General features: G+C 33.4%; 1 protein-coding gene across 1 annotated transcript in view; it reads left to right on the top strand.

Annotated features, from left to right (window-relative positions):
- Positions 1-17369, top strand: part of PSMD12 (proteasome 26S subunit, non-ATPase 12) — a 32300-nt gene extending 14931 nt beyond the window's left edge. Inside the window, exons 4-11 of the mRNA XM_027873269.1 lie at positions 2896-3003; positions 8428-8532; positions 9634-9783; positions 9890-10024; positions 10799-10911; positions 11357-11531; positions 14366-14443; positions 16472-17369. Of these exons, the coding sequence (XP_027729070.1) occupies positions 2896-3003; positions 8428-8532; positions 9634-9783; positions 9890-10024; positions 10799-10911; positions 11357-11531; positions 14366-14443; positions 16472-16681 (1074 nt within the window). The 3' untranslated portion in view covers positions 16682-17369. The remainder of the gene's footprint in view (positions 1-2895; positions 3004-8427; positions 8533-9633; positions 9784-9889; positions 10025-10798; positions 10912-11356; positions 11532-14365; positions 14444-16471) is intronic.
- Positions 17370-18385: the final 1016 nt, after the last annotated feature.

The following is an 18385-nucleotide window of genomic DNA, read 5'->3' as shown; positions in this document are numbered from 1 at the left end:
TGTTTTCAAGCAATTAAAATACTATATCATCATTAACACTGAAAATAGAAGTTCAGGATTCATATAAATCTCTTGCTGTAGCCATTAGAGAATGAAAGTGAGATTTGTTTTCAAAAAGAATCTGACCTTGTTTTCTGAGTGAATTTTTTTTTAATTTAAATTTTTATTTTGTTAAATATTTCCCAATTACATATAAAAAGTCTTTAACATTCACTTTTAAAATTTTTGAGATGTAAATTATCTGTCTCCCTCTCACCCTTTGAGAAGGCAAGCAGTACGATATCAATTGTACATCTGAAGTCGTGCAAAATATATTTCCATGTTGCAAAAGAAAACACACAAAAAACCCCAAGAAAAATAAAGTAAAAAAACAGGTGTGCTTCAGTCAGCCCTCTTAAGTTCATCAATTCTCTCTCTCGAGGTAGATAGCATTTTTCATCATGGGTCCTTTGGAATTCTCTTGGATCATTGTTTTTCTCCAAGGAGCTATTTACAGTATTGCTGTTACTGTGTACAGGGTTGGGAGAGTTTTTAAAATATCTACATAAAATGCACTTTTGTGACCCTGAATAAGTCACATCATTTCTCAGCCCCCCTAGAAATTCTTTGACATGGTAAGTTGCAGAAGAGGTGCTGTTCTGCATTGATTGAGAGAGTTTCATCACTGGGAATTCCTTTTACCAATGATATTCAAGTTCTGGTAAAAATAAAATTATTTTGATTGAGATAGTCTTGTACATATGAAGATGAAATAAGTTTAAACTTTCTTTTTGTGTTAGGACTCTCTGGTAGGCTCCTTAGTACTATCGGGGTATCCAAATTAATTACACATTTTATATTAAGTTTATCAATGTGAATTGAACCTCTTTCTTAATTCTCTTTAGCTAGTAGACCTGGTTCCATCATACAGAACCCTGGCTCACATTAGAGATGGTGGAGAAGCCCATGAAAGTAATAAAAAGTTACCTTCTCAGCACGTAGGGTTTTTATTGGTAAAAGTTTGTGAACTTGAAGAACCTAGGCAGTTGTATCACCAAAAGATTAGACCCTTAATCTCTTGGAAATCTAGAACTGAGAGAGACTTTAATGATAATGTAATACAGTTCCTCTGTTTTTCAGATGGAGAAATTGAGGTCCAGAGAAATTATTACATGCAAAACCCTGGGCTAGACATTGGGAGACAATATAAACGTTTAGAAGGAAACTATCAGTATGTTGTAGTAGAGGTAAAAACCTTATGCAAATAAGTGTGGTTTCAGAGTGACAGTAACTGAGAGAAACTAGAAATTATCTAGTCCACATCCTTCATTTTTGAAAGAGGACACTGAGGCCAGAAAAGTGAAATGACATGCATAAGATTACATAGCTAGCTAGTGTTAGATCTGGTACTCAAATTTAGGTCTCCTGACTCATAGTTTTTTCTAGTACAAAACAATATGTGATGATGTTACAGAGTACAACAAAAAATATTTCAGGCTGTGATGATCAGAGAGGAAGAAACATTTGAGTTAATACCGTAGCTAGTTAGTGGCATAGCAGAAACTAAGGTCTCCTGTGTCCTAATCTAATATTCTTTCCATTAAGCTGAACTGTATCACTTTATACCATCCCAGCTATAGAATAAAATGATGAGGGGTTTATAATGTCATTCAACTTCTTTTGTATTTATATATCAATGAAAATTATATTTTTTTACCTCAGCAAAGCTTAATATTAAAGGTTTATTAACAGCTTTTTTTTAGATTGCCAAAAGTAATGACTTTTAATTGTTACTGTGCGCCTAGGAGTATGAAACTCACTTAGACCATAACCTTCCTAATTACTTACCTGCAGTGTCCTTCACAGAAGCAGCAAATTTTTCTTCTCATTAGGATATTGATTTTTATGGGTTTTTTAAAATATGATTTCCCGTTCTTGCATAAATTTTAGTTGATCAGATTATATTTTCCCAGAAATCATTTATAATTTACAATATCAAGGGAATATGGAATATGTCCCAGAATACTTTGCATTTATTCAAAGAGAATATATATGAAAACTACAGAAAAATCTTAGAATGTGGATGGGTCTTTGGATCTTTTTGGGGTGGCTAAAAATGAAGTCATTAAGTACTGGCATTTCAGAACTTTTTGATAAACCTTTCTAAAGTGTACTCTGTTTGTTTCTGCTATCCTAAACAGAACCTAATCTTAAATATAATTTAATCTTTTCTTGATAACTTCATATATCGTTGTGAATGTTGTAATGGCATTAAGTATGGTGTAGTGGAAGGAGTCCTGGATTTAAATTCAAAATACCTGGAGTTGAATTCTAGCTCTGCCATTTTAAGCAAGTCATATTTGACTTTTGTTGGTCTCAGTTTCATCTCGTGTTGGACTTAATCCATAAGTCCTCCTCTAGATCTAAAATCTTGATGATTGTCATTAGTCATTGTGATAATGCTTTGAAAGGCTCTTTGGGCATATACAATTGGCTCTTAGGCTCCTGTCCCCTCCCTCTTGAGACTACGGAAGTCTTCTGTCTCATCACTGACCCCCTTCATCCATAGTCTGTGTGTATGTTATATAACCATGACATATTTATAAATGTAAACAATCAGAGTGCTTCTTTCTTTCCTCACAGCAAACTAATCATTCAGAATATTAGCTATAACCTTTAGGTCTCTGGTTCTTCTCAGCTGTGGTGTTTTTTTTTGTTTTTTTTTTTGCTGGGTACTTGAGAGTTGCTACTTTGCTGTCTATGTATGTATTTCTGGCAACATTCAGGTCTGGAACACTTTTGAAATGTTTCAGATTCTGGTTTTTACTATATTACTATAATCAGTAAAATAAACATCTTTCCTTTATTTTAATTTAATTTTAGTTACACAAACTTTTTTTATGTCATTTTATATAGGCAGTTGCAAAAATGGTTCAACAGTGTTGCATTTATGTTGAAGAAATCACAGATCTGCCCATCAAACTTCGATTAATTGATACTCTTCGAATGGTGACAGAAGGAAAGGTAAAACTAGTGGCGTAAATTGATATGTGGCAAATATATAATGATTTCTAATGTCATATCTACAGTTGAAGGATTTTTATATACAAAGATTCGGGGTGTGATCCCATCTTTGTAGATAAGAATATTAAAATGAAGATTAATTAGTCATCCCTATTGATGCACTTGGCTAAATGAGGACAAAAACTCAGCCAGGTATTTTCCTGTTGGTATTCTTTCTTCTTGACTTTTGTACCTCTCCAAAAGAAACAAATATAAAATGGTGAATCTTGTTCGACAATTCCTTTCTAGCTTGATCTTGTGGGAATTATTTGTTATTAAGTAAAAACTTTTTGTGTCCTTGAATTTTAAATATTCCTCTGTTAGCCAGGGAGTCTGAACCTTTTTTTGTGTCATGGACCCCTTTAGCAATCTGGAGAAGCCTATGGACCTCTTCTCAGAAGGAAACCAATTATATTGAAATACAGAAATATAATTATCAAAATATTTAATTAAAACAAAATTCACAGAACCTAAGTTAAGAACCTATGTTTTAAGCTGTCATTAAAAATTAATCTCCTAGGCTGTTTAAATGGTTGAGACAACTAGGTGGCACAATGGATAGAGTGCCAGGCTTGGAGTCAAGAAGACGAGTCTTCTTGAGATCAAATCTAGCCTCAGACAGCTGTGTGAAGCTGGGCAAGTCACTTATCCTGTTTGCCTCAGTTTTCTCATGTGTCAAATGAGCTAGAGAAGGAAATCGCAAACCACTCCAGTATCTTTATCAAGAAAACCTCAAACAGGGTCCCAAAGAGTCAGGTATTTATAAAAGAAATGGTTCATTGAGAATCAGCACAAGCCATGTTATGGTACAAATGACACAAAACTGGGAGGGATAGCTAACACACTTGATGGAAGTCAGTATCCTGAAAGATCTTGACAGTCTGTAGACTAAATAAAATTAGTCTAAAATAAAATTCAACAGGGATAAATGTGTTTATGCACTCATGCCTCAAACATCCACTTCATAAATACAAGATAGGAAAGTATTGTTAGACAACATTTTGCATGAAAATGACTTGGAGTTTGTAGGGTACTACAAACTCCATGAGTCAACAATATGTAATGGTAGTCAAAACAAAACCAAAAAAATCCTAATGCAATCTTGGGTTACCTTAAGAGAGGATTAGTTTTTAGGAGGAAGGGGATGATTAGTGCCTTTGTATTCTGACTTGATCAGACTTTATCTGAAGTACTGTAACTTGGGAAGGTCATTGATAAACTGGTTAGCATCTAGAAGAAGGTAACCAAGATTGTGAATGACCTTAAGTCCATGTCACGTGAGGAGTAGTTAAAGACACTGGAAATGTTTAATCTAGAGAAGATTCAAGGGGACACACCAGCTACTGTCAAGTACTTGATGAGCTGCCAAGTGGAAGAAGAATTAGATTTGTTTTGCATAACCCGGAAGGGCAAAACCAGGAGTAATGGTGGAAGCTGAAAGGGGAAAATTTAACCCTAATATCAAAAAAAGGTTCCTGACAATTAGAATTATCCTCAAGTAGCATTAGCTGCCTTCTAAAGTCCTAAGATGAAGACACCATTACATGTTTTCAAGCAGAGATTAAAAGAGCACTTTTGGTATACATAGTTTGCCCTGTTTGTTGGTATTTTGTGGTGAAGATATTTTCTCTGATATGGGTTGGATTAGATGGCTAATGAGGTCCTTTCAAACTCTAATTCTTTAAAACATGATTGTAACTTCAGTATCTAGAATCTTTAAACAAAACTCAAATCTGACTTGCACTTAATATAATATTATAGCTTAGAAACAGCTTTATACCATCTATTAAAAACTAGTAATGGGTCTAGAATACACATTGTAAAAGGTTTAATTCTTTTCACCAAACCTTAAAATGCACTTGCAATCTAAATTTATTTTCATCGTTCGGTCATTTCAGTCCTGTCTGACTCTTCATGATCCCGTTTGGCGTTTTCTTGGAGGGACCTGAGAGTTCATTAAGCCCAGTCCCCCAGCTCAAGTTACTCAAAGTTACACAGTTAGTTAGTGACTCTGTCCCTCCCAGTTTTGTGTCATTTGTGCCGTAAAGTGGCTTGTGTTGAATCTCATTGAATCATTTCTTTTATAAATACTTGGTATAAAAGTGAGCCTAGATTCTTGAAGCTTATACCAGTGGACCACAAGCTCTGGCAGATCTTCCAAGTTGGAAAGGCTTTAAGTAATGGAGAGGGAGGACAAGAACAAGCTTTAAATGCCTATTGTGAGCCATTCACTGTGCTAAGCACTTCACAGATAAAATCTCATTTGAAAGTACAGGCCCAGTGTAGACTGTATTATTTGAAGTCTGGCCTGGATAACTTTGGAAGTTCCTCACCCAGTTTGCTACAAAGTGACAAATTTCTTAAAGAACAAATTCAGTAATGTATTTAAGACACTTTGTAAACCTTAAAGCATTACATAAATGCCAGCTATTATATTTTTATGAGGAATAGAGGAAGCATCAGAGATTTAGAACTGACAGTAATCTAATATGCCATCTAGTCCAGGGTTTCTTAAACTTTTTCCACTCACAACCCCTTTTCGCCCAAGAAATTTTTATGTAATCATGGGTGTATAGGTATATAAAATAGGTATACAAATCAAACATTTACTGATAATAAATCATAAAGAAATTTATTTTAAAGCAATTCTTTGGTACACGTATAATTTTACCATTTATTAAAGATGAAAGCAAATTTACATACTAATGAGATGGATGCACTTGTTTATTTTTACATAGAGAATTAAATCTTGGGAGAATATTTGATATTGCAGGACATAGAGCATCTTCAACAGTTTTCAGAGTTGATCAATATTTTGATTTTATAATCGTCATTGCTGAGAACTTTGCTTCACATAAATAAATAGTACAAAATGGTAGAAATATGGTTAGGGCCATTTCAGAAATTGTTGGAAATTCTGTCCCAATCCTAATTCATGTAATGATTTTGTATGTACAATAAAAATACTGCAATTCATAACATACAATAGTCTCGAATCTGAGCATAGGTGTTTCTGGCAGTGTTCATTGTTGGCATTGTGTGGTGTGACAGCATGTGCAGTGCAAAGTACACGTATTGTGTGTTCAGAACCAAGGCTGCAGTGAAGTTGCACAATGCAACGTGGGCAAGCGCTGGATTCATTACACATTTGACTTTGAATTAATTGTCGTTGTGCATTCAGAAATCTTTTACTGTTGCCAAATTTTTCACGACTCCCACATTCAGTTACTTAACCCTATATAGGGTCGTGACCCACAGTTTAAGGAAGCACTGATCTAGTCTAGCCAACACATGTGTTGAGAGAATACCAGTACCCTCACTGGTGAGATTCTAGACCTTTGGAGTATCAAAAATCTGTTTTCTATGCTCTTAAATATTTTGATCCAATTAGTATTTGAAAAGGTGAAAAGGTTAGGCCTCAAGGCCACTGATTCCCACCCCTGGGTTAGGCTTTTGGCCTAACAGTCTGTATGGTAAAACTAAAAAGATTAAAAAATTAATATTGTCTTCACTATGGTGGCTGGACCATTGTACTTAAGAACATACATCTAGGATAGATACCTTGAGAATCAAACAATGAGTTCTAACTAACAGAGTTGAATAGTAGGAATAGGAAGGGGAGAAGGAGAGGAGGAACAAACTTTTGTTAAGCTCCTACTATATGCCGGTCACTGCTAAGTGCCTTACAGAAATATCTCATTTGATCCTCACAACCAATCTGGGAGGTAGGTGCTGTTATTATCCCCATTATACAGTTGAGGAAACTTGAGACGGGTTAAGTGACTTGTCCAGAGTCACACAGCTAATAAGTGTCTAAGACTGGATTTGAACTTGGGTGTGTTCTATTCACTGCCTAGATGGAGAGAGCAGTTTGGATTGCATTTAAAAACTTGTGTGGTGAGTTTCGTGGTCCCATAATGCTCCCCAGAACAAAAACCCATTTTTTTGTTTTTGTTTCTTAGGTCTTTTATTTTTAAGCTGTCCTTCCCCATCGAACCCTTCCCTGAAACAAAGAAAATCCATTAAAACCAACAAACAAAATATCCTTTCATAGCATAAGTAACATTCTATACCCATATTCCCTTTCCTCTCTACTAAGCAGATAGAGAAGTATGTTTGTTCATCTGTTTGCCGGGACCAACTTCAGTAATTGCAGTGAGTTCAGATTCCTATTAGTGTTTGCATTTACCTTATCATAGTCATTCTTTATATTGTTCTAGTTCTGCTTATTTCTTTCAGCCTCCATTTATATCTTCCCACGTTTTCTTTGAATTCCTCGTACTTGTTCTTCTAGTTCATATTCCATAGTTTGTTTGACCCATTCACCACTCTGTGACCACCCATTGTGTTGTCACTTTTTTTCTACAACAAATATGCCACTTTGAATATTTTGGTACATGTAAAGCCTTTTCTTTTGTATTTTGCCTATTTGGGATCTAAGCCTGTTAAGTGGGATCACTGATTAAAAGCTACAACAGCCATGGGGCAGTTAGGTGGCACAGTGGATAGAGTACCATCCTGGAGTCAGAAAGACCTGAGTTCATATCTGCCCTCAGACACTTATTAGCTATGTGACCCTGGGAAGTCACTTAGCCCTGATTGCCTCTATTAAAAAAAAAAAAACTGTAACAGCTGAGTGATTTTTTTTTCCAGAACACATTTTTTCAGTGACGTGGTATAGTTGCAAAACTTGGAATACTATGATCTCTAAAGAGTTAAAAGTGGTAGTGTTCCAGAGGGTAATGGAGAGGCGTATAGTGGGCTCCAGTAAGATAAAATATATTCCTGGTGGTGACTAACATGCAAGGAGTGACATAAGGGATATCATCGAGAAAATATAGGATTAGAAAAGATGGTGAGCTAAAAAGCAAGAAATAATAGATGAACATTCCAAGTACTATACTAGGTATAGGAAGGTCTCAGGGAGCTCCTATAGGAGAACATAGACAAAAATCATGTGAGATAAGAAGGCATGCATCAGTCTCTTCCAATGAAGGGAAAACCAACATTGTTAAAATTCTGTGAAGATCCATTCAAACTGGTTTTGAAGCAAGAAGTGAGACATATTTGAAAACACAACCAGAATTTTTGTATTTAATGAGCTTTTATTGCAGATGGTGTTTTGGGAGACCCAAAACAATTATATGGCTTTAATAATAAAAGTGTAAGACTTTTGAAAGTATTCATCAAGGTGCATTCTCTTTAAAGCATTTTTTAATAGTTGCTTTATGAGAAGGGATATACCTAATAAACAAGATGATTTTATCATCAGGTTGAATTTTATTTTACTCATTTTGGAAATTAGGCTAATTTAGGTATTTTGAAGTTTTAGCTCATATTTGTGGGAAAAATTTTTTTTTCAGCAGATGTTCCTTGTATTTCTAGATTTATGTGGAAATTGAACGTGCTCGATTGACTAAAACACTAGCAACAATCAAAGAACAAAGTGGTGAAGTCAAAGAGGCAGCATCCATTTTGCAAGAGCTGCAGGTAATGAGTTTTCTTGGAGTGCACTAATCTTCATCTGCAGAAGTCAGTATTTTCTTAATAGAGGTAGCCCATATTAAAGTGTTAGCCTCTTTTTCTCAGCTACCAAGGATAAGGTTGATTTGCAGCTAGGTGTGAGATTTAATCAAGTAGCAGTAAAGTATACAATTACACTTCAACCAAATTCTAGCTGCCAAGCAAGTTTTGAAGAGAGATTTCAAATGTAACAAATTAATCTTAATTCTGCAATTCTTGAACATTTAATTCTACATAAGTGGAATAGATGATTTAAGTGACAGAGGTAATGTGCTGTTTCTTTGTCTGGAATCTATGTTTTGAGTTTTAACTTGTAATAAATATTACCTTGGTATTTTAACTGTAGTCTAAAATTGATTAAAGTCAGTATGTGGCATGAGGCCTCAAAATGGAAAGGAATCTTAATCGAGCAGTAGGTACTTTTCCTATCTGCTTGGTTATTGTGTGGTTCTGATAAATTATACATTCATCAACACAGTGCTTTTAAGGTCCTTGATGGACTGTATCTCATTTATCTTGGTATCTCCATACATACATACATTTAGAATTTAATTAAATAAAATTAAATAATCATTGAACAAAAAAACAGATACACAGGGAAGTTGTAGTAATCACATAAGCCAGATGTCCACATTAGAAGTTTAAGCATGGATGATTTAGATAATTCTGAAAATTTCATTAATGTAAGTAATGTTGCTTGAATAAGGCTTTTAAAATGCTGGGTGCCCTGTGAACTGTATTGATTCATTTGTCTGAACAACTATTTTTATTTAGATATAAAGGTCGCAAAAGCCAAATGTACTAATTATATAAAGATATCTTTGTTTTCATGTTTTAGAGTATAAATAGCTATAGCTAACCATGAATAATTTAATTTTATACAGTACCCAACACAATTTCTTGTATTTGAGGAGCTTTTTCTAAATATTATTTTGTGAGGACAAGTATTTTTTTATCTGTTCCTTCTTAATTTAACTGTACCTTTTAAAAAATATCGCCAAGTAGTTATCTTTTAAAAACATTACCAAGTAGTTACAGATTGATCTGGAAAATTATTTCCTCTCCCAGGTGGAAACCTATGGGTCCATGGAGAAGAAAGAAAGAGTGGAATTTATCTTGGAGCAAATGAGGCTTTGCCTCGCTGTGAAGGATTACATTCGAACTCAGATTATCAGCAAAAAAATTAACACCAAATTCTTTCAAGAAGAAAATACAGAAGTAAGTTATTTTCCCCTCCCCTTATTTACATTCTTAACTTTAAAATGTCTTCAACAGAACAGCCCATGAAATCTTATTCATTATGGGTTGGTTTGTTTTCTTCCAGAAGTTAAAGTTGAAATACTATAATTTAATGATTCAACTGGATCAACATGAAGGTTCCTATTTGTCCATCTGTAAGCACTACAGAGCTATATATGATACTCCTTGTATTCAGGCTGAAAGTGAAAAGTGGCAGCAGGTAAGAATATTATGTGAAATTCTATTGCTACACATTGGAAAATAAAATTTAGAGTCTTTAGCTTATTTAGAAGGCATTTTAACCTTTTGTTGCTTTTTCAGCAATTATCTGGTAGTGTTTTGCATGTGAAATTCTGTGGTAGTTTCTGATTCAGACTAACATGTCTACTGGCCAGTCTACATCATGGACTACATTTAAGAAATAAAATTTTATTATTCAATATGTATAGTGACTCAGTTGCTAGCATAACTTTCATCAGATTGTAATTGGCAGCATCCATTTATATATAATTAATTTCTTTAAAGTTACCTTTTTAAAATGTTCTTAAATTGGATTTGTCCTCTACAATATAGGTGAGGCAACTGGGATTAAGTGATTTGCCCAGAGTCACACAGCTAGTAAGTGTTACATATCTAAGGCTAGATTCACAGTTAATTTTTTTTAAAGAAACTTTTCCTCACAGTTCTAAAGTAAACCAGTCAGGGTGATAAATCTAGTAGATAGATCACAAAATCTATTGTAGTCAGCTACTGTTTGAAAAAGAGGAAACCAAATAATACCCTGTTGTAACTAAGTATTAAATTCAGGGGGAAAAAAAACTGCATAAGGACTAAAGAGTTATTTTTAAATACCATTCCAGAATTTCAGTTCCTACTTAGTCATGTGGTCATTTGACTTTGTATATAATGTGGAATTGTACATATTTAGTATGTAACCTATGGCCATAGTTTAACTTGTATATAACCTATGAACTCAATCAATTATTTTTTCTAGGCTCTGAAGAGTGTAGTTCTTTATGTTATTCTGTCCCCCTTTGACAATGAACAGTCAGATTTGGTTCACCGAATAAGCAGTGACAAAAAGTTAGAAGAAATTCCTAAGTATAAGTAAGTACATTTTGTGACAGTATACTGTGCCTTAACACAGCCTATTTAGTGGAACGCTATTTTGGTATGTTTTCGTTTTTGCTTTTGAAATGATGGCTTTGGGGGGAAGGGGGAGAGGCAATCAGGGTTAAGTGACTTGCCCAGGGTCACACAGCTAGTAAGAAAGCTCTTTAGGAACTTTTATTTAACTAGTTAAAATTTTGCAGTTATAAAGAGTTTGTGATATGCTGAAATACACACTATTCATAGAAACAATGGAAGAATACTAGTAAATCAGGAAAAATAAGTAACAATTTGTATTTTCTAATTAATAAAAACCAAATAAGTAGAATGCTCTTGATTGTTTCTTAGTTTGTTATACTATTAAAACTAGAAGGCTTGCTCTTAGTCTACCAAAGGTAATTTCTTGTAGTTTAAAATAATAAACATTTCAAATTATCAACAGGGATCTTTTAAAGCTTTTTACTACTATGGAATTGATGCGTTGGACCACACTAGTTGAGGATTATGGAAAGGAATTAAGAGAAGGTTCTCTTGAGAGCCCAGCAACAGATGTTTTTGGTTATACTGAGGAAGGTGAAAAAAGATGGAAAGACTTGAAAAACAGGGTTGTGGAACATGTAAGTACATGGCAATTTTTTCACCATATATAATAGATTTGGTGACTTTTAATTCTTACCCAATGAATGGTAATTTTTTTGCTGTGATCTTAGAGAAAATGAGTCATTAGCTTAATAAGTTTTAGCTAAAGTATTTAGTGTTTTGAGTTTGATAAGTTTTTAGTGGATGACAATGCCTTCACTTCTGTTATAATTTTAGGAGCCTCATCTTGTGTGGTATTAATGTATTAAAGTTTATTGTATGTTCAAATGATCTGTCTTTGTTCCTGAGATCATACTGATATTAATCTCAGCTGTTTATATTTCTTCTATTTTTGGCTCTTCAAAACCTAAAACTGTTTTAGTAACTTTTGGGAAGGAATTCTTCCAGAATCTCAAAATCTACATAATTTAAAATAGAGGTATATTCCTTAAGAATGGATTTTTAAAGAGATAGATACAGATATAGGTACACATGACTATGTATGTCCATAGATATAGATTTCAGGTGCAAGTCACGGACTCCCTTTTTCACAGCCACTTAGAACCATAATATACTTTAGCCAAAAAGTCCTTTTTGCTAATGTCCTTTATGCTAATCCAAATTGAATTATTTCATCAGGTTCATTTTTGTGTATGTCTTTCCTCTATTTCTTATTTTCCATCTTGAATGTTTTGTATCATATTTATTTAGACCTTTATCATTATGGTTTAGGTACATATTTTATGCCCCTTATAGATCCAGGAACTGTATATAATTTTTTTCACTTTTTTTGTATCTTCAGCCCATAGAATAGTATAGTATCATGTACATAGTACAATTTAATAAATGTTTTGGAAACTTATCCCTTGGACCCTAAAGATAGTAATGGGGAAGTGATTATGTGACCTTCAAAAAAAAACTTGTGTGATGTGAAACAGGCAAATAAAATGGGAAAGGAAATTTTAGTTGTCAAGTTATTTTAAAATAACAGTAAAGAGGCACAATGGCATGAATAGTAACTGGAACAAAAACATTCACTTAAACAATACATTTTATAAAGTTTTTTACAGCTTTTCAAAAAACTTTAAAATATGCAATGTTTCATCCTTTTTTTGTAGCACTATCATTGATTTTTCCAAGAAACCACACTTTTATCACTTTGCCTATTAAGCATACCTTAGAACAGTACAGTTTCCCAAATATACCCTTGGTTATAGCCCATGGGTTTTCAGTGGGCTTTAAGTCAGGTGAGTTTGCATACCAGTGAAGCATGTTAATTCTGTCTCTTGGATAAATTTTAATCTTTTATGGTATGTGGTGTGGTGCGGTGCAAGGTCATCTTGAAATATGTATCTCTTTTTGGAAATTTCTGTAATTATGGAACAATTCTCCTTTTTAGCGTATTTGTCAATTTATTATTCCTTAAATGGTGACAACTTCCTGTCAACACTGGAAGTCAGAAATGCCCCAAATATTTTTTGGGGTGGATGTTTTATAATCTAATGAAGATGCCTAGGTCTTACAGGCTTACCTCTATTACTTTTAACAGTGGTTTTAAATATTTATAGCCATGAATGAAAAAGCAAATTTCATCAGCGAACATTTTTTCCCCCAGTCCTAATTAGTTCAGTGTTTGTATTGTTCTTGCCCATAATAAGCAGTTTTTCTTCATAGCAGTGATTAGGTGGTTTATTAGTCTTCTGGATAGTCTTCCAACTTCAGGAAGTTTATACCGCATTATAAAGGAATCAGTAGTAACCCCTCCAGCTGCCTGGTTCCCCTGAAAGTCTTTACTTGTTTTCTGAGGATTAATTAGGCTGTTTTGATCAGTAGCTTGTTGGTTCTTGGCATTATTTTATGTTTTTGGCCACACTTTCCTCTGTGATTTGGTGTGACTGTTCTAATTTATTGCAGGTTTGAATAGATCCCTTTAAATTCTTGACTTCCTCATACCAACAGCGCAGTGTTTCTAATAATCATTCAAATGTGCTCCTTAAGAGCTACAACTTTGCACATCCATTCTTAAAAATCAAAGAATTAAAAACACAACAAAAAAGTAATGAAATATCTGTGTAACTAATTACAAGTAGAGATACCAGCTCAATCCAATTTTATCTGATCCAGGTCAGGCATCATGAGTCACCTTAGTGTCAGTACAAACACACGTGTATGATTTTTGCTATTATAAAATAAATCATCAAAATTCTTGTTTCAAGTAGTATGCATACCACTGTAGTTTTGGGTTTTTCAAGGAGACGAGTTTGTTCCATTCATATCAATTTTTGGATATCAATACCTGTTTTTTTCATTAACATTTTGGGGACCATAATTCATCTTCAGATTCCTGATTGATAAAAAGATTTATTTTTTTCTACTATCACAGTCTTTTATTAACAATGCTGATTACTTCTGACTTTCAGGAATGGGAAGATAACATTTTTACTGTATATGTCTTAGCGTAATGTATGATATATATTTAGACACGCTTTTTGCTTGATAGATACTAAATTGACAAGGAGTTGTATTTGAAGTTAAGTACAATGACTTGTAAATAACACTTTGATATTTTTGTTTCTGCAGTTAAAATTTTATTAGTTAGTTTAATTGTGCTAGACTTAAGGCTTTTTCCCCCTAGACCATGTCATAATCATTTTAATTTAATTTAGTTTAAAATAAAGCTTAAAGTAACATTATTACTATTGAATTTTCCAAAATAATGATTTTAAGTGGTTAAAAATAATATAAGATCTAAAGTTTCCCTATGCTTAAGCTGGTTTTTAATCATTATACTAAAGGTGTAGCTTGATTCATTTTTATCCAATGTAATCCTAAGAACTGATTTCCTTTCTACCCTCTCCTACCCTGGTCTCAGAATATTAGGATAATGGCCAAGTATTATACCAGGATAACAATGAAGCGGATGGCTCAACTTCTGGATCTTTCTGTTGATGTAAGTACTAACTATTCCCATTTAGGCCATTCCTGTTTATGTTGAGAATCATAGGATCATAGATTTATTGACAAGATATCTTAGAAGTTATGTAGCCCAATTCCTTCATTTTACAGATGAGGAAATTGAGGACTAGAGACCTTAAATGACTTGTGGAAGGTCATACCAGGTAGTAAGTGGCAGAGCCAGGATTAAACCCAGGTCCTCTGATTTCAAGTGTTTTTTCTATTGTATCATACTTAATAAATAACATCCAATGTAATTTGAATTTTAAATTAAAACTTGACCTCTTATATGTTAAGTTTGAGTTAAGGAAAATTTTCTGAGATGATTTGTAGTCAAAGATTAACCTAAATGTTGAAATGATTTGTGGGTATTGTTTATAGTATTTAAAATTGCCATTTAGGCATAGTGTGTTTCAATGTATTGAGTGACTTGAAAGTTAAGTTGGTTCAGAAATTTGAATTTATATATATTATGTAACAATAGTAGGTAAATGATATGAGTAATATAACAAATTCATTGTACTTCAACTAGGTCCTTATTAATTGAAGTTGAAATAAAGATAAAAATGGTTAAAAAATTTTATTAGTGATTTAGATCAATGCCATCAAACTCAAATAGAAATGAAGGCCACTGAACTATCCAAGGATCCCATTTGGGCTGCATATTAACTTAGAAAAACACCGTATGAACATTACCTATTTTTTGTTATACTTTTATTTTGTTAAATGTTTTCCGATTTTTTAATATCATTTGGGCTTCACTCAGGAGTGTTTTGGACCTTATATTTGAGCCACATATTTTGATACTCTGATTTAGGCTAAAACAGTAAATTGTACAAGTATAGACTGAAAAGCCTAGATTACTAGTAGTTTTGTCAAAACAACCCAGGAGTTTTAGTTGACAACACGTGAACATGAATGGATTTGAAAAGTTAAATTTCTGACAGTCTAATTCTGCTTTATTCTCACCAAATGTATTCTCAACCAAACCCACTCCCCCAAGGGGTTCCTAAAAATGTTATCACTTCCATCAATAAATACTTTGGAGGAGTATCTTCCTTTTCAGAAAGCTAATTTGATTATAAGTTACATTAATAGAAAATCAAGAGCAGTTAAGAGTAATGATAGTATGTATGAGGCCACATATGGAGTAGTATCTCTCCAGTTCAGGGCATCACATATTAATAGGAATGTTGACAATCATCAAAAAAAAAATAAAAGTATCCAGGAAAGGGCAACCAGTATGGTGAAGCAACTGGAAACTGCCTTAAGAACAACTGAAGGAACCAAGGACTTTTTTCTGCTGGTGCAGAGGAGAAGTGCTAGACTTAGGGAGAAACATAACTATTATCAAATATTTGAAAAGTTCTCATGTGGGAAGCAAGATCTCACTTTTTCTGCCTTACTCCAGAGGGCAATACTAGAACTACCAAAGCATATAAAGAGGAATTTTTCAGCTTGGTAGAAGGAAGAAATTTTATTTTATTTTACTTTATTTTTTTTTAAGAATTTGGGCTATCAAGCAGTGAAATGAGTTGCTTCATGAAATAATAATTACCTGAAGTGTATGAGCGAATAATAGATGGCCGACTTTCAGGGAGAGGGAAAGGTTACCTGTATTTGGTTGAAATTTCAGCTATATTAACTATAAAGTCCCTAGAATTTTGATAATTAAATCATAAGAACAGGGATTGTCTATATTTATATTTAAAATACTGACTTAGGGGGCAGCTAGGTGGCGTAGTGGATAGAGCACCGGCCCTGGAGTTAGGAGGACCTGAGTTCAAATCAGGCCTCAGACACATACCACTTACTAGCTGTGTGACCCTGGGCAAGTCACTTAACCCCATTGCCTAGCCAAAAAATAAAATAAAATAAAATACTGACTTAGGATTTCAGCATTTGCTTATTAGTGGTGATGAATCCCGACTCTGTACTTATTTGTGTCAATTTATGAATTGTTCTTGTTGAATTTTGTTTATTTATATGCTTGTAATAATCAAGTTTTCTTTTTGCTTTGCAGGAATCAGAAGCATTTCTTTCAAACTTAGTAGTCAATAAGACCATCTTTGCTAAAGTAGACAGGTTGGCAGGAATTATCAACTTCCAGAGACCGAAGGACCCAAATAACTTACTAAATGACTGGTCTCAGAAACTGAACTCACTAATGTCTCTAGTTAACAAAACCACACATCTCATAGCAAAAGAGGAGATGATACATAATCTACAATGAGGGACTCAATACCCTAAAGCTTTTAAGAAAGCATTACAATTGGAAGGCATAAAGACTATTATTACAGTGTACCTATTGGGTTTTTTCCCTCTTATTCCCCACTCCCTAGTCTGAAATTTAAAACATGAGTAAAAATATGTGAGACGTTATTTGAACATCATTTGCTTGATTTCTAATTGTTTAACTTTGCTTTTGCATTTGGTGCAAGAATATAATACAACTGTATTGTTTAATCAAAATTGTGTTGTAACTTACTCAAAAATCTTTTTCTATTGTTAAAAATCCTTTTAGCAGTTTATCATTTGTTTTCATCCAGCTAACAACCATAATAAAAAATAGTATATGCATTTTTTTTTTAACTTTCCATGGTTTCTTCTGTTTTGGAAAATTAATTGTGATAATGATTTGGCAAGTGTTTTTATAAAGTAAAATGTATCATCTGGCAAACTCATTAGGTTGAATTAAAATGCAATACAGATAATGTTTTTAAAGTGGCTTACATGAATGTAAGATTTATAGTTGTGCTGGGCTCCTTAATTAAGCCTGTATTCAACAATTATGTTAAAGACCTCCTTGACTGTATCCCTACACACCAGCTAGATTTACCATTCAGTCAATTGGACTATTATTGTCTTGACCAGTTGTTTGAAATTAATAAATCATATCATGGTATTGGCATGTTCACACAGCTTGAGTCGTGTTAAATCTTACCTTACTGAACTACTTTTAATATTAACAGATTATTTTTGGTTTGTTGGTCTTGGATATTTTTCTTTTTAGGGGTTCAGATTAGGCCCTAATTTTTTTTAAGTTCCCAAGAGACTAGTTGATTTTTCTAGAAGTATTATATATTCATTTTCCATTTAGAGGTTTTCAGATAATTCTGGACTACGTAATTTTAAGATTGCAATCACATTAGTGCTCTAAGTCAGTGTGAATATAATGAAGTACTGTATTTTATTGAAAATTGTATGCATTTGTCACAAATGTAACATCTGTTATCACTTAAAATTCACACAAGATGGCGAGCTCCAAAACATCAAGAATTCACACTGGCACTAAAAATAAAGTCAGTATTAATCATCTTGTAGATGTATTGAGTGAAAAGGATAGAAAGTACAACATCTTTTGGCCTTGGGCATTTTATACTTGCAGTTGAAGCACATAGACTCCCTTTTTGCATCCTCCATTCTTCTGGTAAATGGTATTCCCATGGAATTTGCCAAACTTGGTCTGTGTATGGCCAGATGCTGCTGTAAATTTTTTTTCATTGTACTATTCCCTTACAATCTAACATTGTTCATCCTCAAACTGATGCTTTTTACCCATCTTGATTTCTTGCTCTTTACTATATTCCTAGTGCCCACATCCCATATTATTTATAAGTGCTTAACCACTATTATTTTTTCCTTTCTAAGCAATAATCAGTTAAGATCATGAATGTATTTGTCAACTATTCTTCTCTGTGTGTTTACTATATATTAAGGAGATATTTAGCATATGTCAAGACAATTAAATGTTTTAAAATTTGCAAGAGAAAGTTAAATCTTTCTTAGATGTTAGGCTTTGTCTTTTATCACTAACATCAACAGATAGGGAAAAAAGCTGCTTTTTAAAATATGGACATAATACTTGATCTATTAGCTCTTCAGTTAATTCATTGTGAATAATTGGTATACAACTCACCAGTCTTTTTACCTAACT

Source organism: Vombatus ursinus, unplaced genomic scaffold (assembly GCF_900497805.2).
Source record: "Vombatus ursinus unplaced genomic scaffold, bare-nosed wombat genome assembly UNPS02014801.1, whole genome shotgun sequence".
Classification (NCBI taxonomy): Eukaryota; Metazoa; Chordata; class Mammalia; order Diprotodontia; family Vombatidae; genus Vombatus; species Vombatus ursinus.
Note: the sequence above shows the minus strand (reverse complement) of the source record. Positions and strands in the feature narration are given on the sequence as shown.